Raw genomic sequence first — 25,474 nt, 5'->3', positions numbered from 1 at the left:
ACCAATCCGCTCCACCCGCCACCTTATTAGCATAGCTGGCGGCCGCGCGGGCCAATCCGCGGCGGGCCGCCCGTCCAATCGGGTGCAGGGGCGCGCCCGGGGTGGGCGGGAGCGCATCCGCCTCGGGGAGAGGGGCGCATGCGTGCGCGCTGCCAGCCAACCCTGCTGGCGGCCTTCGACGGACAGGCCGCCCGCGCCAATAGCGGGGCGGCGGCGTGACGAGCGGGGCCAATCGGAGGCTGCCGGAACAATGGGAGGCGGGGAGCGGGCAGCGAGTTAGGTTGCAGCACGGCGGCGCCGGCTCTGGAGAGGGGGAGGGCGAAAAAAAAAATCGGGGGGGTTTCCGTGTCCCGGGAGGTCGGGAGCACGTTGTAGAGGCCGGGGGTGAGGAGTCGGAACCCCCCCCTCCACCTGTCTGCGTTGGTAGATCCCCTTCTCCCCCCCACACACGGACCATGGGGAACGTGCTGGCGGCCGCTTCCCCGGGGCCCACCGCCGCCCCCGCCCCCGTCCCCGGGCCCAGCGTCAGGCCCGGCGGCTTCACTGTGCCCCCGGGCTTCACCGTGCCGCCGGTACCGCCCGGACCCGAGCAGCAGCAGCAGCAGCGAGGGGCGGCCGGGCCTGGAGCCCAGGCCGAGGGCAAGCTGCCCAACCCGGGCACCTTCGAGGAATGTCACCGCAAGTGCAAAGGTCAGGGGGCAACGGGGGAGGGGGACACTGGGGGAGGGGGGTCAATGGGGGAGGGGGAGGGGACACTGGGGGAGGGGGGTCAATGGGGGAGGGGGAGGGGGTAATGGGGGGTGCTGGATGGTATTGGGAGGAGATGGTGTTATGGGGAGAAAGGGGATAATGGGGTGAGTCAGTTGTGAAGGGGGTATTTGGGGGGGTTATGGGAGAGGGGTGTAGTTGGGGGGGGCGGTTATGGGAGAGGGGTGTAGTTGGGGGGGGCGGTTATGGGAGAGGGGTGTAGGTGGGGGGGGCGGTTATGGGAGAGGGGTGTAGTTGGGGGGGGCGGTTATGGGAGAGGGGTGTAGTTGGGGGGGGCGGTTATGGGAGAGGGGTGTAGTTGGGGGGGGCGGTTATGGGAGAGGGGTGTAGTTGGGGGGGGCGGTTATGGGAGAGGGGTGTAGTTGGGGGGGGCGGTTATGGGAGAGGGGTGTAGTTGGGGGGGGCGGTTATGGGAGAGGGGTGTAGTTGGGGGGGGCGGTTATGGGAGAGGGGTGTAGTTGGGGGGGGCGGTTATGGGAGAGGGGTGTAGTTGGGGGGGGGCGGTTATGGGAGAGGGGTGTAGTTGGGGGGGGCGGTTATGGGAGAGGGGCGTAGTTGGGGGGACGGTTATGGGAGAGGGGTGTAGTTGGGGGGGCGGTTATGGGAGAGGGGTGTAGTTGGGGGGACGGTTATGGGAGAGGGGTGTAGTTGGGGGGGGCGGTTATGGGAGAGGGGTGTAGTTGGGGGGGGCGGTTATGGGAGAGGGGTGTAGTTGGGGGGGCGGTTATGGGAGAGGGGTGTAGTTGGGGGGGCGGTTATGGGAGAGGGGTGTAGTTGGGGGGACGGTTATGGGAGAGGGGTGTAGTTGGGGGGGACGGTTATGGGAGAGGGGTGTAGTTGGGGGGGACGGTTATGGGAGAGGGGTGTAGTTGGGGGGGGCGGTTATGGGAGAGGGGGGTAGTTGGGGAGGGGGGACGGTTATGGGAGAGGGGGGTAGTTGGGGGGGACGGTTATGGGAGAGGGGCGTAGTTGGGGAGGGGGGACGGTTATGGGAGAGGGGCGTAGTTGGGGGGGGCGGTTATGGGAGAGGGGGGTAGTTGGGGAGGGGGGACGGTTATGGGAGAGGGGGGTAGTTGGGGAGGGGGGGCGGTTATGGGAGAGGGGGGTAGTTGGGGAGGGGGGACGGTTATGGGAGAGGGGGGTAGTTGGGGAGGGGGGACGGTTATGGGAGAGGGGGGTAGTTGGGGGGGATGGTTATGGGAGAGGGGCGTAGTTGGGGGAGGGTGGACGGTTATGGGCGAGGGGCGTAGTTGGGGTGGGCGGACGGTTATGGGCGAGAGGCGTAGTTGGGGAGGGCGGACGGTTATGGGCGAGAGGCGTAGTTGGGGAGGGCGGACGGTTATGGGCGAGAGGCGTAGTTGGGGAGGGCGGACGGTTATGGGCGAGGGGCGTAGTTGGGGAGGGGGGACGGTTATGGGACAGGGGCGTAGTTGGGGTTGGACGGTTATGGGAGAGGGGCGTAGTTGGGGAGGGCGGACGGTTATGGGAGAGGGGGTAATTGCGGACGGTTATGGGAGTGGGGGATAATTGGGCAAGGTGGACGGTTATGGGAGTGGGGGTTGATTGGGGTGAGTGGATGGTTATGGGACAGGGGCGTAGTTGAAGGGGGTGGACAGTTATGGGAGTGGGGGTAAGTTGGGGGGATGGATGGTTATGGGAGAAGGGGGCAATTGGGGACAGTTATGGGAGAGGGGTGTAGTTGGGGGGTGGACGATTATGGGAGAAGGGGTAATTGCGGCCGGTTATGGGAGAGGGGAGTAATTGGGGCGGGTTGAGTGAGGGGCTAATTGGGGAGGATTGTGGGAGAGTGGGGTAATTGGTGGAGGCGGTTATTGGAGTGGAGGGTAGTTGGGGAGAGTGGGCGGGTATAGGAGTTGCGGGTAATTGGGGAGGGTGGCTGGTTATGGGAGAGGAGCGTAGTTGGGGGGGGGTGGACGGTTATGTGAGAAGGGGCGTAGTTGGGGACGGTTATGGGAGAGGGGCATAGTTGGGGTTGGACGGTTATGGGACAGGGGCGTAGTTGGGGAGGGCGGACGGTTATGGGAGAGGGGGTGATTGGGGCCGGTGGGCAGTTATGGGAGACGTGGTAAATGGGGAGGGTGGATGGTTCTGGGAGAAGGGGGAATTACGGACGGTTATGGGAGTGGGGGATAATTGGGGTGAGTGGATGGTTATGGGAGAGTGGGGTAACTGGGGAGGGTGGGTGATTATGGGCGGGGAGGTGATTGGGGAGGGTGGACGGTTATGGGAGTGGGGGTAGGTTGGGGGGGTGGACGATTATGGGAGAAGGGGTAATTGGGGACAGTTATGGGAGTGGGGTGTAGTTGGGGGCGTGGACGGTTATGGGAGAAGGGGGTAATTGGGGACAGTTATGGGAGAGGGGTGTAGTTGGGGGGTGGACGATTATGGGAGAAGGGGTAATTGCGGACGGTTATGGGAGAGGGGAGTAATTAGGGCGGGTTATGGGTGAGGGGCTAATTGGGGAGGATTGTGGGAGAGTGGGGTAATTGGTGGAGGCGGTTATTGGAGTGGGGGGTAGTTGGGGAGAGTGGGCGGGTATAGGAGTTGCGGGTAATTGGGGAGGGTGGGCGGTTATGGGAGAGGGGGAGTAGTTGGGGGGCTGGATGGTTATGGGAGAGGGGGTAATTGGGGAGGGCGGACGGTTATGGGAGAAGGAGTAATTGGGGAGGGCGGACGGTTATGGGAGAAGGGGGTAATTGGGGGGTTGACGGTTATGGGAGTGGGGGGGTAATGGGGGGGTGGGCGGTTATGGGAGTGGGGCGTGTAGGAACAGAATGCCTGATAGAAAGGAGGGTAGATGGGGAGGTGGGGCATCTGGGCGGGCGAGTGGGAGGAGGAGGGGGGGTCTGGGTGGGGGGTAGGGTGGAGCCAAGGTGCCTGAGCTGCAGCGTAGGAGAGATGGGGCGTCCGGATGTGCGCAGGGGTGGGTGAGGGTGTGGTGTGGAGAATGTGGGAGAATATATCTGATTTTGGGTCTGTCTGATGGACTTGTTGGGGGGGGATGTGGGGATTGACCGACAGGAGGTTGGGGTGGGAGTGTGGGGAAATTGATGGGACGCGATACTAGGATATGGTGGGCGGAAATTCACCAACCCAGGGAGGAGGCTGTGGGGGAATGTGCTGACTGGAGTGTGGGCGGGAGAGGGGCAGTTGCCGGAGTAGGATGCTGGAGTTGGGATTGAAAGACCAGGAGAGGTTATGCTGGTGGGGACAGGTATGGAACTGGATCACACCTGGGTACAGTACTGGTGGGGGCAATGATCCACTGCTTTTATCACTGCACCGTTAATCCATAGACCCACATTATGTTCCAGGGACTGTGTTTTGAATGCTGCCATTGCTGGATAAGCTGGATTTGACGAATAGATGACCATGAATCTGTTCTTGATTGTCAGAACAAACCCATCTGGCTCACTCAATGTCCTTCAGGGAGGGAAACTGGCCTCTAGCCAATTAGGGTCAGGGAATAAATTTTGGCCTGGCCTCGACTGGTCCCGTGAATGAACTTACAAAAAATAATCCCGTGACTTTCTCCGGCCTGTACAACCATTCTCCAGCCCCTGTGATGCTCCACATCTGTGTAACACCCTCTTCTGACAGTTGCCAATATCCGAGATATCTTCCCTGCTCCAGTTCCAGCTGATCTCTCATCCCTTGATTCCCATCACTGGCATCTGTACCTTCAGCTGCCTGGGCCTCGCGCTCTGGGATTAGCCCCTTTAAACTCCTCACCACCTTCCCTGTCCTCCATTAGGGGTTTCAGCTACCTGTTCCCAACTCGCGTTTCTCAGTTAAATGTTAGTTAATCGCTATTGTGAACATTTCTGCATGACTGAAAAGGTATTCGCGGGAGCATTCTATTAACAATCGTCCTTCTTAGTGATAAGGTTTGTTTTCATTTTTGTCTCTCTCTCTCTCCCCAGAACTTTTCCCTATTCAGATGGAAGGAGTGAAACTCATTGTAAACAAAGGTCTCAGCAATCACTTCCAGGTCAGTCAAGTACATCCCTGTCTTTAGTCTGCACAGTCAGGCATTCACTGAATTTGCAGAGCAGCTTTCTGAGAAGGTGCAGTGAAACAAGATAATACTTGCAGAGTCATAAAGAGCAGGACAAAACCAGTCGGTACATTGTGGCTCCTCAAAATACCCGTTTTGTTAGTCCCTGCAGCACTGTAACTTTTCCCTTCATCTGTTTCCCCCTCTTTCCCCCCCTTTTTTAAAAGTTCCTGTTGAATCTGCTCCCAATGCCCTTCCATGCAGAATGTTCCAGATCAGTATCTGCTATGTCAGAAAGCATTCTCCTCTGTGTCTCTTTCGCGCGCGCGCTCTCTCTCGTACACTCTCTCTCTCTTGCCCCTTACCTCTGTCCACCCTACCACACACCTGAATTCTCATCAACCCATGAGTGAATCATAGATAACCAAACTGGGAGTAAACGGTTCTCTTTATCTCTGTCTCAAATGGGAGAGCCTTCATTTGTGAACCATGTCCCATCTCGATCTGTTCTCCATCACGCGAGGTAACGTCCTTTTACACCCGAGACTGACCAGTCCGCTCAGGATTTTGCGTGTTTGAGGAAGATGTCTTTTTGTTCAAATGTTGGGTTTAGAAGGTATAGAGAAAGTAACATAAAAAATATCAAAATTCCCCTCAACCTCATTCCATAAATAACCGCTTCAGGCTAGTGATACAAGAATGTTTCAGGAGCAGATGACCTGTGACTACCTCACGGTGTGTTGTCTGTTCTGTACAAATCACAGCAGCTGATTTATTCACCGAATCTCCATCTGCACTAGTAGGGTAACCAGCTCTGCACCGATTGGTATTTGTTGAGCAATTAAAATTGGCCAAGCCACAGGGTGACATCCCGTGCTTTTCTTCAAAGTTGTGGCAGTAGATCTGTTAATAATCATCGGAGAGGGAACATAGGACCTGGACTTAATTATTTATCCCAAACGGGCTGACAGTGCGGCGCTCCCTCAGCATTGACCCTCTGGCGTGGCGTTCCGTCAGCACTAACCCTCCGACGACACGGCACTCCATCAGCACTGACCCTCTGACAGCGCAGCACTCCCTCAGCACTGACCCTCCGACAGTGCCCACTCCCTCGGCCCTGACCCTCCGACAGCGCAGCACTCCCTCGGCCCTGACCCTCCGGCGGTGCGTCGCTCCCTCGGCCCTGACCCTCCAACGGCGCGTCGCTCCCTCGGCCCTGACCCTCCAACGGCGCGGCGCTCCCTCGGCCCTAGCCCTCCAACGGCGCGGCGCTCCCTCGGCCCTAGCCCTCCAACGGCGCGGCGCTCCCTCGGCCCTAGCCCTCCAACGGCGCGGCGCTCCCTCGGCCCTAGCCCTCCAACGGCGCGGCGCTCCCTCGGCCCTAGCCCTCCAACAGCGCGGCGCTCCCTCGGCCCTAGCCCTCCGGCATGGCACTCCCACAGCACTGTGCTTAGTGTTTGCATCTGAAACCTGAGGATGTATGAGGTTGGGAGAGCTGTGGGCATCGTGTGTGTGTGTGTGTGTGTGGAAGTTGTAACACTGCCACCCTCCACATAAAGACCGTGTGGCTGTTAAAGGGAGTGGTTAATATTGCCTGGTGTTGCCTGCACTGAACGTTCTTGGTTTTAGTTAACGTGTGAACATCGCTGTCTCTGCTACCACAGGTGAATCACACCGTGTCACTCAGCACGTTAGGAGAATCCAGCTACCACTTTGGAGCAACATATGTTGGCACGAAGCAGCTCAGTCCCACTGAGGTAAGAGCCACTCTCCCTGAACGGAGCACAGCAGGTCGTCACACACTGGGTTTCGTATCTGAGCCCAGTCACTCAACTCGGCTGGCTGCTGGTCTATAATACCAGATATCTGGGAGGGAGTTACAGACCGGAATCTAATCGAGGCATTCGGGGTGGTTTATATACAGCATAACAGATACTCTGGAGAGAGTTACAGACCGGAATCTAATCGAGGGGTTCAGGGTGGGTTATATTTAGAATAACAGATACCTGGGGTGGGGTTACAGACGGGAGTCTAATCAAGGGGTTCACGTTGGGTTATATATAGATAATACATACTGGGAGAGAGTTCCAGACTAGAATCTAATTGAGTGGTTCAGGGTGAGTTGTGCACAGAATAACAGGTACCCAGGGGTGACTTACAGACTGGAATCTAATCGATGGGGTGGTTTACGTACAGAATAACAGATACCTGGGAGGGAGTTACAGGCGGGAATCTAATCAAGGGATTCGGGGTGTTTTTTTTGTGGAATATCTGATGCCTGGGATGTAGTGACAGACTGGAGGACCTTGTGGCAGTGTCCTAAAACAAGCTGTACTGTGTATATTGTTGCAGGCCTTTCCAGTTCTTGTTGGCGACATGGATAACACAGGCAGCCTGAATGCACAACTCATTCATCTACTAACAGACAGAGTGCGGTCGAAAATGGTGTTACAGGTGAGCATGCTGAGACAGCCCCTCTGATCGACGTGACACTGGGTTGATGTGGGAGGTAGACTGGATCATGTCACTGAGATAGTCTGAACTCATCATTGTGACTGTCAGGAGTAACCAGCCATTGAATCCCTACAGTGTGGGAGCAGGCCCTTCAGGGGTCCACACTGACCCTCCGAAAAGTAACCCAACCAGACCCATTCCCTTACTATCCTACATTTACCCCTGACTAATACACCTAACCTGCACATCCCTGGACACTATGGGACAATTTCCCATGGGGTAAAAACAATGACTGCAGATGCTGGAAACCAGATTCTGGGTCAGTGGTGCTGGAAGAGCACAGCAGTTCAGGCAGCATCCAACGAGCAGCGAAATCGATGTTTCGGGCAAAAGCCCTTCATCAGGAATAAAGGCAGAGAGCCTGAAGCGTGGAGAGATAAACTAGAGGAGGGTGGGGGTGGGGAGAAAGTAGCATAGAGTACAATGGGTGAGTGGGGGAGAGGATGAAGGTGATAGGTCAGGGAGGTGAGGGTGGAGTGGATAGGTGGAAAAGAAGATAGGCAGGTAGGACAAGTCCGGACAAGTCATGGGGACAGTGCTGAGCTGGAAGTTTGAAACTAGGGGGAAGGGGAAATGAGGAAACTGTTGAAGCCCACACTGATGCCCTGGGGTTGAAGTGTTCCGAGGCGGAAGATGAGGCGTTCTTCCTCCAGGCGTCTGGTGGTGAGGGGGCGGCGGTGAAAGAGGCCCAGGACCTCCATGTCCTCGGCAGAGTGGGAGGGGGAGTTGAAATGTTGGGCCACAGGACGGTGTGGTTGATTGGTGCGGGTATCTCGGAGATGTTCCCTAAAGCGCTCTGCTCGGAGGCGTCCAGTCTCCCCAGTGTAGAGGAGACCGCATCGGGAGCAACGGATACAATAAATGACATTAGTGGATGTGCAGGTAAAACTTTGGAAGTGGAAGGCTCCTTTAGGGCCTTGGATGGAGGTGAGGGAGGAGGTGTGGGCACAGGTTTTACAGTTCCTGCGGTGGCAGGGGAAAGTGCCAGGCTGGGAGGGTGGGGTGTAGGGGGGCGTGACCAATCCACCCTAACCTGCACATCCCTGGACACTATGGGACAATTTAGCACGGCCAATCCACCCTAACCAGCATATCTTTGGACTGTGGGAGGAAACAGGAGCAGCCGGAGGAAACCCACGCAGACACGGGGAGAATGTGCAAACTCCACACAAAGTTGCCCGAGGCTAGAATTAAACCCGTGTCCCTGACGCTGTGCGGTAGCAGTGCTAATCACTGAGCCACTGGAATTATTTGTGCGCAGTGTCAAGCAGAGCTGAGATTTCATTCAATATCTATGCTGTCCCTGTCCTGGGAGTATTTGATTGGGGCCAGTTTAGAGGCAGCTTTCCATTGTTTTAAAGTGTCGCGGAGGCTTTGTTCTCTGACTAACATCATGCTGTCCCTTGTCCTTCTCTCATAGACGCAACAGTCAAAGTTTGTGAACTGGCAGGTGGACTCAGAGTATCGAGGAAATGATTACACAGCAACACTGACGCTGGGAAACCCCGACATTCTCATCGGATCAGGTATGGAGACATTCCCATTCCGGGAGCACCAGAAAAGGGGAACCAGGAATCAGCCCCTTGACCTTGTTCCGTTTGCTGTTGTGAATCTGAGCCCCAGCTCTGCAGTTTAGCTGCACAACCCGTCACCAACTTTACTGAATGGCAATCGTACAAGCTGGATTTTTACAGGGCCCAGCAGCTGTTTGGGTAGGGCAGGGAGATCCAGGCTACCACCTCCAGTGACAGACCGATCCCCACCAGTACTGTACCCCAGTGTTATACAGGGACAGACCGATCCCCACCAGTACTGTACCCCAGTGTTATACAGTGACAGACCAATCCCCACCAGTACAGTACCCCAGTGTTATACAGTGACAGACCAATCCCCACCAGTACTGTACCCCAGTGTTATACAGGGACAGACCCATCCCCACCAGTACTGTACCCCAGTGTTATACAGGGACAGACCGGTCCCCACCAGTACTGTACCCCAGTGTTATACAGTGACAGACCGATCCCCACCAGTACTGTACCCCAGTGTTATACAGGGACAGACCCGTCCCCACCAGTACTGTACCCCAGTGTTATACAGTGACAGACCCGTCCCCACCAGTACTGTACCCCAGTGTTATACAGTGACAGACCCGTCCCCACCAGTACTGTACCCCAGTGTTATACAGTGACAGACCCGTCCCCACCAGTACTGTACCCCAGTGTTGTACACGGACAGACCTGTCCCCACCAGTACTGTACCCCAGTGTTATACAGGCCCCCAGTATTAATGGTGTCAGCCATCTAACTATGTCGGAGTGTGCTTGTGGTTTTGTTGGGATTTGCCTGGAATATGACCTTCTCCCATTTGGATTTGCAGGAATCGTCGTGGCTCACTATCTACAGAGTATCACGCCGAGCCTGGCTCTGGGTGGGGAACTTGTCTATCACCGGCGACCAGGAGAGGAAGGTGCAGTCATGTCTGTCGCTGGCAGGTATACAGGTGAGTTAGCCAGCTGCTATTGTCTGGGCCGTGTGTGGGACGGTGACAGGATGGGGCTTGTAGGGGTTGCTGGGAGATAGAGGAGCCCCTTGGATTTATTTTTAAAATTTCTCCCCCTTCTGGAATATTTAATTAATCTTGTGCTTCGACGCCTGATTGGTCACTGCAGGGTAAAGGGTAAATAATTCTTCCTATTTTCTCATTTCCACTGTTGAGTAAATAGGCTAGATCTCAGCTGAAGGTATGGCAGGGCAGCTTGGTCATGTGGAATATCCATCTTGGGCGTGTTCTGAGCACCATATGTGACCTCACCAAGTATGCCCACAAGATCTGGAGAACTGTCAGCTCTGCGTTTCTGAGCTTGGGCAGGTGGTGACATCTCTGTGGTTGCAACTGGAACACTCCATGCCATGGGTGTCCCATTATCGGGGAGTGAGGCATACAGGCAGAAGGGGACTGAGAGACCACTCGCGACGCTGGTGTGGTGGGGCTGAATGGCCGTCTCATGCCTTGAAACATCTCCGGTTGTGATCTGTAGCTACTTTCTGGTTGATTAGAAAGTTTCGGCGATGTTCCTAGACACCTCTGGTGCAGGTGTGGCTCGGACCTGGGCCTCCTGGGCTCAGAGCTAATGCTGCACTGACACAGCACTGAAGAGTTGAGGGCTATCTGAGACATTAGCCAGGGTGGGGACTGAACCCATGACCATGGTGTTATTGGCACCAGGCTGTCGCCGTTGGAGCGATTCAGCCTGCTCGTGTTGGAGATCACAGTGGGTCAGGCAATGTCCATGGAGAGAATGCAAGCTAACATTCGAATCAAGGTGACTTCATCAGAGCCATCTAGCCGAGTCATCTCGTCTTGAACCATTGGCTCGCTCTTTCTCTCTCTCTCTCTCCCTCTCTCTCTCTCTCTCTCCCTATCTCCCTATGGATGCTGTCTGACCCACTGTGATCTCCAGCACTTGTTGTTTTCCCATCCTCTTCAAATTAGATTCCCTACGGTATGGAAACAGACCCTTCGGCCCAACCAGTCCACACTGACCCTCCGAAGAGCAGCCCATTCAGACCCATTTGCCTACCCTGTATATACCCTTGATTAATGCACCTAGCACTATGGGACAATTTAGCATGGCCAATTCACCTAACCTGCCGTCCCTTAGATTCCCTACAGTGTGGAATCAGGCCCTTCGGCCCAACAAGTCCATACCGACCCTCTGAAGAGTAGCCCACCCAGACCCATTTCCCTGACTCATGCACCTAACACTGTGGGCGCTTTCCCATGGCCAATCCACCCTTTGGACTGTGGGAGGAAAACAGAGCACGCGGAGGAAACCCACGCAGACACGGGGAGAATGTCCAAACGCCCCACAGACGGTCGCCCGAGGCGAGAATCGAACCTGGGACCCTGGTGCTGTGAGGCAGCAGTACTAATCACTGAGCCACCTTGCCCGCCCTATTTGCTCCTCCCTATGCTTCTGTCTGTCTCACACCAGCATAAAGTGGACCGCCTGAGAAATTTTTCAACTATCAAAAACTCAGCTGTGCTGTTGGGGGCAGGGGTGTAATGTTATCCCCACGAATGATAAGTGGCACAGAGAGGGTTTAGATTCTGAGGAAACGCCACACATTCTGCGCTTCACCCAGGGGATTGTGAATCTGTGGAATTCCTTGCTCAGGGAAGTCATTGACGCTACTTCAGTAAACGTTTTTAAAGCTAAGGTAGATTTTATTGAACAGTAAAGTGATTAAGGGATTCGGTGAGAGGGCGGATGAGTGGATCTGAGGCCACGCAAAGATCAGCCACGATCTTATTGAATGGTCAGGGCAGGCTTGAAGGGCCAAATGGCCTACTGCTTCTAGTTCTAACGTTGGTCTCTGTCTCTCAACATGAGATGGTTACGGGTGACTTAATGGGGGAATTAAGACAGTTCAAGGATTTGGGAGGGTTAGATGGGGAGGCATGGTTTGTTCAGGGGTATTGGGGAGTGGGGGTACACACTCACTCCCTTCAAATTCGAGCCTGTCCTTTTTCACTCCCACACAGTGCGCTCCTCCTGCTCAAAACCCTTTCTCGAGGCTGAGCATCAGTGGGGATTGCTGTCCGTTTGTCAGCTTAAGGGATTTATAATGAAGGGGGAATGTTTAAGGCAGATGTACGAGGGGAGGTGTAGAACATAGAAGGATACAGCGCAGTACAGGCCCTTCGGCCCTCGATGTTGCGCCGACCGAATCCTACCTAGCCTATACTAGCCCAATAACTTCCAAATGCCTATCCAATGCCCGCTTAAATGACCATAAAGAAGGAGAGTTCACCACTGATACGGGCAGGGCATTCCATGAACTCACAACCCGCTGTGTGAAGAATCTACCCCTAACATCTGTCCTATACCTACCACCCCTTAATTTAAAGCTATGTCCCCTAGTAACACCTGACTCCATTAGCGGTAAAAGGTTCTTAGTATCTACCCTATCTAAACCCCTAATCATCTTATACACTTCTATCAGATCTCCCCTAAACCTTCTCTTCTCCAATGAGAACAGCCCCAAGTGCCTCAGCCTTTCCTCATAAGATTTTCCTACCATTCCAGGCAACATCCTGGTAAACCTCCTCTGCACTCGTTCTAAAGCTTCCACATCCTTCCTATAGTATGGCGACCAAAACTGCACACAATACTCCAGATGAGGCCGCACCAGAGTCTTATACAACTGCAACATGACCTCAGGACTCCGGAACTCAATTCCTCTGCCAATAAAGCCCAGTACACCATATGCCTTCCTCACAGCACTATTTACCTGGGTGGCAACTTTCAGAGATCTGTGTACATGGACACCAAGATCCCTCTGCTCATCCACACTACCAAGTAGCCTACCATTAGCCCAGTAATCCATCATCTTGTTATTCCTACCAAAGTGAACGACTTCGCACTTAGCTACATTGAATTCCATTTGCCACATTTCCGCCCAGCTCTGCAACTTATCTATATCCCGCTGTAACTTACCACTTCCTTCCTCACTATCCACAACTCCACCGACTTTTGTGTCATCCGCAAACTTGCTTACCCAGCTTTCAAGTCCTTCCTCTCGATCATTTATAAAGATAACAAAAAGCAATGGTCCCAAAACAGATCCTTGTGGTACACCGCTAGTAACTGCGCTCCAAGATGAACATAATCCATCAACTACTACCCTCTGTCTCCTTCCAGCCAGCCAATTCCTAATCCAAACCTCTAATGTATCCTCAATGCCATACCTCCGAAGTTTTAGCATTAGCCTACCATGGGGAACCTTATCGAACGCCTTACTAAAATCCATATACACAACATCTACTGCTTTACCCTCATCCACTTCCTTGGTCACCTTCTCAAAGAACTCAATAAGGTTTGTGAGGCACGACCTGCCCTTCACAAAACCTATCCAGCGGGTGATAATCGCCTGGAAGGTGCTGCCAAGGGGAGGTGGAAGAAGCAAATACAGTAACAGTGTCATAGTTACATTTAAACAGATCGGTGAACAGGAGGAATATGGGCCACGTGCAGCCAGGTGGGATTAGTTCAGAGTGGCATCATGGCCAGCACAGACAGGATGGGCCAAAGGGCCTGTCCCTGTTCTGTAGTGTGGTCTATGCAGATCAACCATGATCTGGAGCATTGGAGGCTGAGGGGTGGGTGACCTTATAGAGGTTTATAAAATCATGGGGGGCATGGATAGGGTAAATAGACAAGGTCTTTTCCCTGGGAAGGGGGAGTCCAGAACTAGAGGGACATAGGTTTAGGGTGAGAGGGGAAAGATATAAAAGAGACCTAAGGGGCAACTTTTTCACACAGAGGGTGGTATGTGTATGAAATGAGCTGCCAGAGGAAGTGGTGGAGGCTGGTACAATGACAACATTTAAGAGGCATTTGGAAGGGTATATGAATAGGAAGGGTTTGGAGGGATATGGGCTAAGTGCTGGCAAATGGGTCAAGATTAGGTTAGGATATCTGGGCGGCATGGACGAGTTGGACGAAAGGGTCTGTTTCTGTGCTGTACATCTGTATGATGGGGCTGTATAGCCTCCTCCTGTCAATGCAATTCCCAGCGTGGGCCACCAGGTGGTGGTGCTGCACCTCCCTGGAGTCTGTCTTCAGTTGAAGTGGGGCTGAGCGTTGTTCTGGTTCCTGAATACAGCCTTCGTTAAACGCAGTGAGTAGGATATTTACCAGGTTTCCAAACCCCTTCCCACTCAAGGTCAGGAAAGGGGATCGTGTTGTGGGAACACAGCCTGTGGCACTCCCTCTCGTCACCAGCTTCATGGAGGTTGAGGGAGCAGTTGCTGTCCAGTGGGACATATCCAATGGTTAACACATGAGCCTCACCCCGATGGGCACTGTGGGTGGTAATGAGTAAACCGATTTTGCAATAACCCCATCACTCGTTCCTGAGTTATTGAGGGTCTGTTTTTACATGACTACCACCAGTTGCTTTCACGTAGCCTACAGAACCTGACATTTCACAGGAGTCTTGGTGTTACCGTGAAGCACATCAGTAGATATCTATTGCTTGAAGGGCTCCTGTTCACAAGGCAACTGAACAAAGGAGAGCAGGCAGGATTCAGGAAGGGGTCCTGAAGCTGAGCACACTTATTACCCCCACCCCTGCCAGTGGTAGGGTGATGGGAATCAGGGGATGCTCCAGACGCTGCGATTTCAGGAGGTCACCAGGATAGGGAGGGGCTGGTGGGGGTTACAGAGATGGGAAGGGAGCGTACGGGCTGGTGGGGGTTACAGAGGAATGGAGGGGGTGTGTAGGGGCTGGAGGAGGAGGAACAGAGATGGGGAGGGGCTGTTGGAAGGGTGTTTAAAACCGGAAGGAGAATTTTGAATTGTCACCTCGTTGTTTCCAGCATGTGTGCAGGCCATTCGGCCCCTCTGGTCTGTGTTGGATGTACGCAGAGTATGCCAGTCAGTGCTGTTTTGCTGCTGGCTCTACCCACAACCCGACACGTACATTTCCCTTGACCATGTACCTGTCTGAGATTGTTCATCATTTGCACTGTCATCTCCCTCCAGCAGCGGAGTCCAACTTGTGCTGCATCAGAGAAAGGTCGTGTCTTACACACCCCCTCCCTCACCCAGTAATGGCTCCATGTGCTGAGTCTGAATCCCTGTGCTCCCTGTCCCTTTGGGGATGGTGGGTCGGCAGCTGGGGGTATGTCTGTAGTGGCTGTGTGGATAAGGTTTAGGGCGCAGGGAGGGTGTGTCCGGGTAGGGTGAGGACACTGTGTGTCCTGTTGCTGATGGTGAAGAGTTGTTTGTGGTCAGTAATGTTACTGTGAGAGTACCTGAATCTCTGATCTTTCTCTCTCTCAGGCAGTAATTGGATAGGAACCCTCACGCTCAGTCAGGCGGGAGCACATGCTACATACTATCACAAAGCCAACGACCAGGTAGATCTGCTTCAGCCCCCACCCCAGCTTTGTCAGCATTCATCTCGCTTACTCCCTCACCATTTTCCTCCCTTTCTCTCTCCCTTTCTAATCCTGCCGCTCTGATGGAGCTCTCTCATTCACTGTATCCCCCTAGCCAATTGCCGTGTCGCTGTGTCTCGCGCGCGCTCCCTGGCCGGCCGTGTCCGTCTCGCAGCGCGCGCGCTCTCCGGCCGGCCGTGTCCGTCTCGCAGCGCGCGCGCGCGCTCTCCGGCCGGCCGTGTCCGTCTCGCAGCGCGCGCGCGCGCTCTCCGGCCGGCCGTGTCCGTCTCGCTCCACGCGCGCGCTGTCCAGCCGGCCGTGTCCGTCTCGCCGTCTTGCTGCGCGCGCGCTCTCTCCGGCCGGCCGTGTCCGTCTCGCTGCGCGCGCTCTCCGGCCGGCCGTGTCCGTCTCGCAGCGCGCGCGCTCTCCGGCCGGCCGTGTCCGTCTCGCAGCGCGCGCGCGCGCTCTCCGGCCGGCCGTGTCCGTCTCGCTCCGCGCGCGCGCTGTCCGGCCGGCCGTGTCCGTCTCGCCGTCTTGCTGCGCGCGCGCTCTCCGGCCGGCCGTGTCCGTCTCGCTCCACGCGCGCGCTGTCCAGCCGGCCGTGTCCGTCTCGCCGTCTTGCTGCGCGCGCGCTCTCTCCGGCCGGCCGTGTCCGTCTCGCTGCGCGCGCTCTCCGGCCGGCCGTGTCCGTCTCGCAGCGCGCGCGCTCTCCGGCCGGCCGTGTCCGTCTCGCAGCGCGCGCGCTCTCCGGCCGGCCGTGTCCGTCTCGCTCCGCGCGCGCGCTGCCCGGCCGGCCGTGTCCGTCTCGCCGTCTTGCTGCGCGCGCGCTCTCCGGCCGGCCGTGTCCGTCTCGCAGCGCGCGCGCGCGCTCTCCGGCCGGCCGTGTCCGTCTCGCAGCGCGCGCGCGCGCTCTCCGGCCGGCCGTGTCCGTCTCGCAGCGCGCGCGCGCGCTCTCCGGCCGGCCGTGTCCGTCTCGCAGCGCGCGCGCGCGCTCTCCGGCCGGCCGTGTCCATCTCGCAGCGCGCGCGCTCTCCGGCCGGCCGTGTCCGTCTCGCAGCGCGCGCGCTCTCCGGCCGGCCGTGTCCGTCTCGCTCCGCGCGCGCGCTCTCCGGCCGGCCGTGTCCGTCTCGCAGCGCGCGCGCTCTCCGGCCGGCCGTGTCCGTCTCGCTCCGCGCGCGCGCTCTCCGGCCGGCCGTGTCCGTCTCGCAGCGCGCGCTCTCCGGCCGGCCGTGTCCGTCTCGCAGCGCGCGCGCTCTCCGGCCGGCCGTGTCCGTCTCGCAGCGCGCGCGCTCTCCGGCCGGCCGTGTCCGTCTCGCTCCGCGCGCGCGCTGTCCGGCCGGCCGTGTCCGTCTCGCCGTCTTGCTGCGCGCGCGCTCTCCGGCCGGCCGTGTCCGTCTCGCAGCGCGCGCGCGCGCTCTCCGGCCGGCCGTGTCCGTCTCGCAGCGCGCGCGCGCGCGCTCTCCGGCCGGCCGTGTCCGTCTCGCAGCGCGCGCGCGCGCGCTCTCCGGCCGGCCGTGTCCGTCTCGCAGCGCGCGCGCGCGCGCTCTCCGGCCGGCCGTGTCCGTCTCGCAGCGCGCGCGCGCGCGCTCTCCGGCCGGCCGTGTCCGTCTCGCAGCGCGCGCGCGCGCGCTCTCCGGCCGGCCGTGTCCGTCTCGCAGCGCGCGCGCGCGCGCTCTCCGGCCGGCCGTGTCCGTCTCGCAGCGCGCGCGCGCGCGCTCTCCGGCCGGCCGTGTCCGTCTCGCAGCGCGCGCGCGCGCGCTCTCCGGCCGGCCGTGTCCGTCTCGCAGCGCGCGCGCGCGCGCTCTCCGGCCGGCCGTGTCCGTCTCGCAGCGCGCGCGCGCGCGCTCTCCGGCCGGCCGTGTCCGTCTCGCAGCGCGCGCGCGCGCGCTCTCCGGCCGGCCGTGTCCGTCTCGCAGCGCGCGCGCGCGCGCTCTCCGGCCGGCCGTGTCCGTCTCGCAGCGCGCGCGCTCTCCGGCCGGCCGTGTCCGTCTCGCAGCGCGCGCGCTCTCCGGCCGGCCGTGTCCGTCTCGCAGCGCGCGCGCTCTCCGGCCGGCCGTGTCCGTCTCGCTCCGCGCGCGCGCTCTCCGGCCGGCCGTGTCCGTCTCGCAGCGCGCGCGCTCTCCGGCCGGCCGTGTCCGTCTCGCTCCGCGCGCGCGCTGTCCGGCCGGCCGTGTCCGTCTCGCCATCTTGCTGCGCGCGCGCTGTCCGGCCGGCCGTGTCCGTCTCGCCATCTTGCTGCGCGCGCGCTCTCCGGCCGGCCGTGTCCGTCTCGCCATCTTGCTGCGCGCGCGCTGTCCGGCCGGCCGTGTCCGTCTCGCCATCTTGCTGCGCGCGCGCTCTCCGGCCGGCCGTGTCCGTCTCGCAGCGCGCGCGCGCGCTCTCCGGCCGGCCGTGTCCGTCTCGCAGCGCGCGCGCTCTCCGGCCGGCCGTGTCCGTCTCGCAGCGCGCGCGCTCTCCGGCCGGCCGTGTCCGTCTCGCAGCGCGCGCGCTCTCCGGCCGGCCGTGTCCGTCTCGCTCCGCGCGCGCGCTCTCCGGCCGGCCGTGTCCGTCTCGCTCCGCGCGCGCGCTGTCCGGCCGGCCGTGTCCGTCTCGCCATCTTGCTGCGCGCGCGCTGTCCGGCCGGCCGTGTCCGTCTCGCCATCTTGCTGCGCGCGCGCTCTCCGGCCGGCCGTGTCCGTCTCGCCATCTTGCTGCGCGCGCGCTGTCCGGCCGGCCGTGTCCGTCTCGCCATCTTGCTGCGCGCGCGCTCTCCGGCCGGCCGTGTCCGTCTCGCAGCGCGCGCGCTCTCCGGCCGGCCGTGTCCGTCTCGCAGCGCGCGCGCTCTCCGGCCGGCCGTGTCCGTCTCGCAGCGCGCGCGCTCTCCGGCCGGCCGTGTCCGTCTCGCTCCGCGCGCGCGCTCTCCGGCCGGCCGTGTCCGTCTCGCAGCGCGCGCGCTCTCCGGCCGGCCGTGTCCGTCTCGCTCCGCGCGCGCGCTGTCCGGCCGGCCGTGTCCGTCTCGCCATCTTGCTGCGCGCGCGCTGTCCGGCCGGCCGTGTCCGTCTCGCCATCTTGCTGCGCGCGCGCTCTCCGGCCGGCCGTGTCCGTCTCGCAGCGCGCGCGCGCGCTCTCCGGCCGGCCGTGTCCGTCTCGCAGCGCGCGCGCTCGCTCTCCGGCCGGCCGTGTCCGTCTCGCAGCGCGCGCGCTCTCCGGCCGGCCGTGTCCGTCTCGCAGCGCGCGCGCTCTCCGGCCGGCCGTGTCCGTCTCGCTCCGCGCGCGCGCTCTCCGGCCGGCCGTGTCCGTCTCGCTCCGCGCGCGCGCTGTCCGGCCGGCCGTGTCCGTCTCGCCATCTTGCTGCGCGCGCGCTGTCCGGCCGGCCGTGTCCGTCTCGCCATCTTGCTGCGCGCGCGCTCTCCGGCCGGCCGTGTCCGTCTCGCCATCTTGCTGCGCGCGCGCTGTCCGGCCGGCCGTGTCCGTCTCGCCATCTTGCTGCGCGCGCGCTCTCCGGCCGGCCGTGTCCGTCTCGCAGCGCGCGCGCTCTCCGGCCGGCCGTGTCCGTCTCGCAGCGCGCGCGCTCTCCGGCCGGCCGTGTCCGTCTCGCAGCGCGCGCGCTCTCCGGCCGGCCGTGTCCGTCTCGCTCCGCGCGCGCGCTCTCCGGCCGGCCGTGTCCGTCTCGCAGCGCGCGCGCTCTCCGGCCGGCCGTGTCCGTCTCGCTCCGCGCGCGCGCTGTCCGGCCGGCCGTGTCCGTCTCGCCATCTTGCTGCGCGCGCGCTGTCCGGCCGGCCGTGTCCGTCTCGCCATCTTGCTGCGCGCGCGCTCTCCGGCCGGCCGTGTCCGTCTCGCAGCGCGCGCGCGCGCTCTCCGGCCGGCCGTGTCCGTCTCGCAGCGCGCGCGCGCGCTCTCCGGCCGGCCGTGTCCGTCTCGCAGCGCGCGCGCTCTCCGGCCGGCCGTGTCCGTCTCGCTCCGCGCGCGCGCTCTCCGGCCGGCCGTGTCCGTCTCGCAGCGCGCGCGCTCTCCGGCCGGCCGTGTCCGTCTCGCAGCGCGCGCGCTCTCCGGCCGGCCGTGTCCGTCTCGCAGCGCGCGCGCTCTCCGGCCGGCCGTGTCCGTCTCGCTCCGCGCGCGCGCTCTCCGGCCGGCCGTGTCCGTCTCGCAGCGCGCGCGCTCTCCGGCCGGCCGTGTCCGTCTCGCTCCGCGCGCGCGCTGTCCGGCCGGCCGTGTCCGTCTCGCCATCTTGCTCCGCGCGCGCTCTCCGGCCGGCCGTGTCCGTCTCGCAGCGCGCGCGCTCTCCGGCCGGCCGTGTCCGTCTCGCAGCGCGCGCGCTCTCCGGCCGGCCGTGTCCGTCTCGCAGCGCGCGCGCTCTCCGGCCGGCCGTGTCCGTCTCGCAGCGCGCGCGCTCTCCGGCCGGCCGTGTCCGTCTCGCAGCGCGCGCGCTCTCCGGCCGGCCGTGTCCGTCTCGCAGCGCGCGCGCTCTCCGGCCGGCCGTGTCCGTCTCGCCGTCTTGCTGCGCGCGCTCTCTCCGGCCGGCCGTGTCTGTCTCGCAGCGCGCGCGCTCTCCGGCCGGCCGTGTCCGTCTCGCTCCGCGCGCGCGCTGTCCGGCCGGCCGTGTCCGTCTCGCCATCTTGCTGCGCGCGCGCTCTCCGGCCGGCCGCGTCCGTCTCGCAGCGCGCGCGCTCTCCGGCCGGCCGTGTCCGTCTCGCTCCGCGCACGCGCTGTCCGGCCGGCCGTGTCCGTCTCGCCATCTTGCTGCGCGCGCGCTCTCCGGCCGGCCGTGTCCGTCTCGCAGCGCGCGCGCTCTCCGGCCGGCCGTGTCCGTCTCGCAGCGCGCGCGCTCTCCGGCCGGCCGTGTCCGTCTCGCTCCGCGCGCGCGCTCTCCGGCCGGCCGTGTCCGTCTCGCTCCGCGCGCGCGCTCTCCGGCCGGCCGTGTCCGTCTCGCAGCGCGCGCGCTCTCCGGCCGGCCGTGTCCGTCTCGCAGCGCGCGCGCTCTCCGGCCGGCCGTGTCCGTCTCGCAGCGCGCGCGCTCTCCGGCCGGCCGTGTCCGTCTCGCCGTCTTGCTGCGCGCGCTCTCTCCGGCCGGCCGTGTCCGTCTCGCTGCGCGCGCGCGCTCTCCGGCCGGCCGTGTCCGTCTCGTGGCACGTGCTCTCTCTGGCCGGCGGTGTCCGTCTCCAGCTGATCTCCTGTTTGTTTTATCCCCCGTCCCACAGTTACAGGTAGGTGTGGAACTGGAAGCGAGCTTGAGAATGCAGGACACCAGTGTGACGTTTGGGTATCAGCTGGACCTGCCCAAAGCGAACCTGCTGTTTAAAGGTGAGTCTTCCCGTCACTTACCCACTCCTTGTGCTCTGTCACTAGGACGTGTAGGCCCCCCCTCCCCTCGCCCCTCAGCTGTGCGACTGCAGGGGCGTGGCTGTGGATTTAGTCCCTGTGTCACGATCCGTGGGTGGGGGGTTGCCTTCCCTCATGATTTCTCCCCAGCTGCTGCACCCCCTCCAGCGCCCTCCCCCCACTGCCAGCATCAGCCCAGAGTTGAGGCTGTGGGTTCCCTGGTGGAAGCATTGCCAACACATCGGTGCCTTCCCTTTGTTCAGTCCAGTGGGTTTCTGCTTGGTTGGGGATGGGGTAGGAGTGTGCCAGAGGAAGAGGGTGATACAATTAAAACATTTAACATCAAGATATGAACTGGAAAGGTTTAGAGGTGGCACGGTGGCTCAGTCGTTAGCACTGATGCCTCCCAGCGCCAGGGACCCAGGTTTGATTCTGGCTTCTGGTGACTGTCCGTGTGGAGTTTGCACATTCTCCCCGTGTCTGCGTGGGGTTCCTCCAGGTGCTCCGGTTTCCTCCCAGAGTCCAAAGATATGTAGGTTAAGGTGGATTGGTTATGTTAAATTGTCCCATAGTGCCTAGGGATGTGCAGGTTTGGTGCATGAGTCAGGGGTAAATGTAGAGTAATGAGAAATGGGTTTGGGTGGATTACTGTTGGTGGGTTGGCGTGGAGTTGTTGGGCTGAAGGACCTGTTTCCACACTTCAGGGATTCTATGATATGGGCCAAGTGCTGGCAAATGGGACTAGATTAGGTTCGGATATCTGGTCAGCACGGACGGGTTAGACCGAAGGGTCTGTCTCCGTGCTGTATGACCCTAACTGTGCCCTATTTTGAGCTATACACGCGTCAAGAAGGAACAGGAGACAGGATTTACTGCAACCGTCCGCCGTTTACTTCATGTGGAGAGAGACGAGGATCATTCCCCTTGCAGGAACGAATCTTTCATATACGTTCATTGGCTGTGGGTGTTACTGGCTGATTCCTCCAGAGGGCAGGAATGAGTCAGTCACATAGCTGTGGGTCTAAGACAGATAAAGATGGCAGATTTCCAAAAAAGCACAGTGAACTCGATGAATTTCGAGGTGATTTGCCGCGTGTACCGAGATACGGTGAAAAATATTGTATTGTATGCAGTCCGTACACCAGGATAATGGAAGAGAATGCAGAATGTAGTGTTACAGCTACAGAGCGGGTGCAGAGAGAGAGAGAGCAGCTCTGTGTGAGAGGGTTCTTCAGCACTCTGATAGCAGCGAGGAAAAGGCTGTTCTCACAACAATCCAGTCTTTGTGTGGTCACCAGTTTTTTTTTCAGATTCCTAGCGAACTGAAAAGCCATGAGCTGCAGTGTTGAGATTTGAACTTGTGTCCCCAGCACGTTAACCCACGGGTTCGGCAGTTATTGTTCCCGTGATCACGCCGATACCTTCCACTGCCTTTTCCTCCGTCCACCAAAGGCTCAGGATCTATGTCGTTCGCTGACACAGCGAGTTTTTGTTGTGATCTGCGAAACTGAAAGGGAGAGGATCCAACAGGAACGTCCAAACAAGAGGAGGGAGGGGCTGTTGGAAGAGCAGTTAGTCCAAGAGGTCTCCATGCCTGGAAACATTAGCCTGACTTTCCCATACCACCCAGTTTTCATGATTCACCCTTGGGGGGTGGGGGTGGGGTAGATGCACAGGCCTGTGAGAGGGTGAGTGGGGAACAATTGGGCAGGTTGCGATTGGCAGAACTAACTGGGGGCTGTTTATTTTTTATGGGGGGGGAGATGGGTTTGTGGAAGCCATTTATTCACCTGAGTGCAGGGTGCTCTTTCCCCAGCGGGGGCACTCCATTTCCCCTCCACCCCCAGGGAGCGGGTGAGCTGCCTCCGACTCCTGTTAGTATTGGGTCGGAGCTTTCTGTGTACAAACTGGCTGCCTGTTTCCCACAATGCAACAGTGACTACTTCTTTATTAAAGAGGAAAGCAACTTGTTTTAATATAGAATGTGCTCAGGGCCTTATAGCCAGTGTCCACATGAGATGCTATAGAAATGCAGGTATTTCCTTCCACAGTGACCTGGAGGTGAGGTGGGACTAGTTCAGAGAGTGTCCCTGCAGACTACAGCCAACTGTCGTAAGTTAGCTCACTGGGCTGGTAGGTTCGTTCTCAAACGTTTCGTCACCATGCTCGGTAGCATTATCAGTGAACCTCTGGTGAAGGGCTGGTGTTATCGTCCCGCTTTGTATTTGGGTGTCTTGGTCTGTTACAGTGGGAGATATCATTTTCGGTTCTTTTTTCTCAGAGGTTGGTAAATGGGATCCAAGTCGATGTGTTTTGTTGATAGAATTCCGGTTGGAATGCGTTGCTTCTCGGGATTCTCGTGCGTGTCTCTTGTTTTTCCAGCCCTAGGGTGGACATGTCCCAGTTGAGCTGTGTTCTTTGTCTGTGTATAAGGATACTGATGTCTTTTGGTGGTTATTTGGTGCCCGTGTATCCTGATGGCTAGTTTTCTGTCTGATGTAGTGATTGTTGCAGTCCTTGCAGGGTATTTTGTAAATACCATTTGGGGTGGCACAGTGGTTCAGTGGTTAGCGCTGCTGCCTCACAGCAACAGGGTCCCAGGTTCAATTCCACCTTTGGGCAACTGTCTGTGTGGAGTTTGCACATTCTCCCCGTGTCTGCGTGGGGTTCCTCTGGGTGCTCTGTTTGCCTCCCACAGTCCAAAGATGTGCAGGTCAGGATGAATGGGCCATGCTAAATTGCCCATAGTGTTAGGTGCATTAGTCAGAGGGAAATGGGTCTGGGTGGGTTACTCTTCGGAGGGTCCTGTTTCCACACTGTAGGGAATCTAAACCGATCTAATCTAATCTAATTTGTTTTGGCACAGCCTGGATGGAGGGGGAGATACACAGAGAAAGGTTGTTGTAGATTGAGTCGCAGTCTCTGATACATAGTGAAGCCGTGACAGGCTGGAGTTTAGGGAGAACTGTCAAAGGGTTGTAAACGCACCGTGACTGCTTTCTCCGGTTCACTCCACAGGGTCAGTAGACAGCAACTGGGTGGTTGGAGCGTCGTTGGAAAAGAAGCTGGTGCCATTACCACTGACTTTAGCGATGGGAGCCTTCCTGAACCACAGGAAGAACAAGTTCCAGTGTGGCTTCGGCCTGACGATTGGTTAATCACAGTCAGGGAAAGGTCTCCCGCAGCCAGCAGAGGAAGGCAGAAGGGTTTTTTTTCATTTTTACTGGAATGTACAGAGACCGTCGAACCTGGGGCCATTCACTGATGGTACAGCACGCTGCTCCGGGACCGGGAGGGGGCCGGGGTGATGGGAGGAGGGGGAGCAGAGAGGGGGTGTGGGAGATGGGTGATGAAGCAGCGCAGCTCACAACCTCCCACACCCCCCCCCCTCTCTCCACAGGGGTGGGGTCGTCTGTGTCCGATCGCTCTGGTTGGCGTTCACTCAGCTCGAGAACAATGTCGAGGGAGACCGGTTCGCTCCAAGTGAGCGTTCCCCACTCCCTCTCCGTTTCCCCTCCTAGCCGCCCCCTCCCCCACACCTCCCGCTCGACCCCCTCCAGCTCCTATCAACATCGGGCACCTCTTTCCTCAGATGTTTTTGAAATCGTCGTCATGTGAGTTTCCCTTCTTGCGTGCTCTCCCTCCCATGCTCGCCCACCCTCTTTTCCCCCCCCCCCGCCATGGGCTGTGATCTCACCGCAGCGCGAGTGCTGGAGAGGGTGAGTGTGGCCTTGGGGGTGAGTTCAGTTTGAGAGACAGACCGTCAGATAGAGACGGTCTGTGTAGCGGCACCAAGATCTGAAGCCACTGTCAAAATAGTTGTCGTCTTTTTTCTTTGGAAACTCGCTCGTCCTTAAAAGACACGAGCTTTTCCTCAGGCAGAATCTTAAAAATGTTTCAGATGAAGGAGGGACTTTCTTGTTGTGGGTGAGACTGGCAGCACCAGCATCTATCGCCCCATCCCTAATTGCCCTTTGAGAAGGTGATGGTGAGCTGTCTCGTTCACCCTCTGTCGTCAGTGCGGTGGCATTGTCACAGTGGGGCGCCTCCTCTGGGAGAAGTGGGGGTGTTTTGGCTACAGCGCTGCATCGAGTGACATCCAAACCTCGCGTTTCCTTTCATTACATTAACTCTCGGACTTGCAGAGAGGGCTCACTCAATACCTCCTGCTGCCTCACTATTCACTTTGCTTTCCAGATGGTTACATGATTGCGCTGGTGGGGTAGGACGTCCAGAATTCATCTCCCTCCCCCTCCCTCCAAATCTGTCACCAACTCCCTCCCCCAGCAGACTTTTGACATGGGGCATTATTGCAGCGTTAGCCCCTCACCATCCCACCGGCGGATGCGATGTTTTGGGTTGGGCAGTAGATGGATTGGAGTGAAGATATCTCCTTTTCCTTGTTGGATTTGAATTGCGTTCCCCCCCCCCCCCCCCCCCCCCCCCCAACCACCACCCAGGGGTGGGCTGCCATTGGAGTTGGACAACTCCGGCCACCCAAAGGTGCCCCGGGCACTGCCATTCCTCAGCCCCCTGCCACTTAGTCTTAACGCCCATGAACCCCGGTGCGGGGTGGAGGGAGACGGTCCATGTGACTCAGTAATGGCTGTGTGCCCCTCCTCCGCTCCCCACCTTGTTACTCCCATGGCCTCTGATCCTGCAGGAGGTCGAAGTTTGCCCACCCCAGCTCCCAGCACTGGTTCACTTCAGTCAAACGTACGGTTGCCATGGCTTGCTCAGCTCATTCCGAACTCAATCGGAACCCCCTCAGTAATGAGGCTGTAAACCTTGGGAAGAGATGTACAGAGTGTTTGATACTGTAAGCGAATGGACACTGCGTGTAAATCATGTTTGATAACTTAAAACACACAGGTTTTTTTTGCAAATGATGTTTCATGTTGTACTTTGTCAATAAATGACATGGGCAAG

General features: G+C 59.0%; 1 protein-coding gene across 1 annotated transcript; it reads left to right on the top strand.

Annotated features, from left to right (window-relative positions):
- Window positions 1–264: 264 nt before the first annotated feature.
- On the top strand, window positions 265–24,986 carry LOC132833886 (mitochondrial import receptor subunit TOM40 homolog). The gene is made up of 9 exons (XM_060852542.1): window positions 265–690; window positions 4,713–4,780; window positions 6,451–6,543; window positions 7,139–7,240; window positions 8,721–8,826; window positions 9,677–9,799; window positions 15,150–15,226; window positions 20,425–20,527; window positions 23,564–24,986. Exons 1-9 carry the CDS (start codon window positions 456–458, stop codon window positions 23,701–23,703), a joined length of 1,047 nt encoding a protein of 348 aa, XP_060708525.1. The 5' UTR covers window positions 265–455; the 3' UTR covers window positions 23,704–24,986.
- Window positions 24,987–25,474: the final 488 nt, after the last annotated feature.

Source organism: Hemiscyllium ocellatum, chromosome 38 (genome assembly GCF_020745735.1).
Source record: "Hemiscyllium ocellatum isolate sHemOce1 chromosome 38, sHemOce1.pat.X.cur, whole genome shotgun sequence".
In the NCBI taxonomy this organism is placed as follows: Eukaryota; Metazoa; Chordata; class Chondrichthyes; order Orectolobiformes; family Hemiscylliidae; genus Hemiscyllium; species Hemiscyllium ocellatum.
This window is presented reverse-complemented; position numbering and strand designations above follow the sequence as displayed.

What these genes read in the sequence shown, in the direction of transcription:
- LOC132833886 (XM_060852542.1), top strand. Translation starts at nt 456, where the DNA reads ATGGGGAACGTGCTGGCGGCCGCTTCCCCGGGGCCCACCGCCGCCCCC. An exon ending in GGTCGAAAATGGTGTTACAG is followed by an intron (nt 7,241 to 8,720) that starts GTGAGCATGCTG and finishes CTTCTCTCATAG; the next exon opens with ACGCAACAGTCAAAGTTTGT. An exon ending in TGTCGCTGGCAGGTATACAG is followed by an intron (nt 9,800 to 15,149) that starts GTGAGTTAGCCA and finishes TCTCTCTCTCAG; the next exon opens with GCAGTAATTGGATAGGAACC.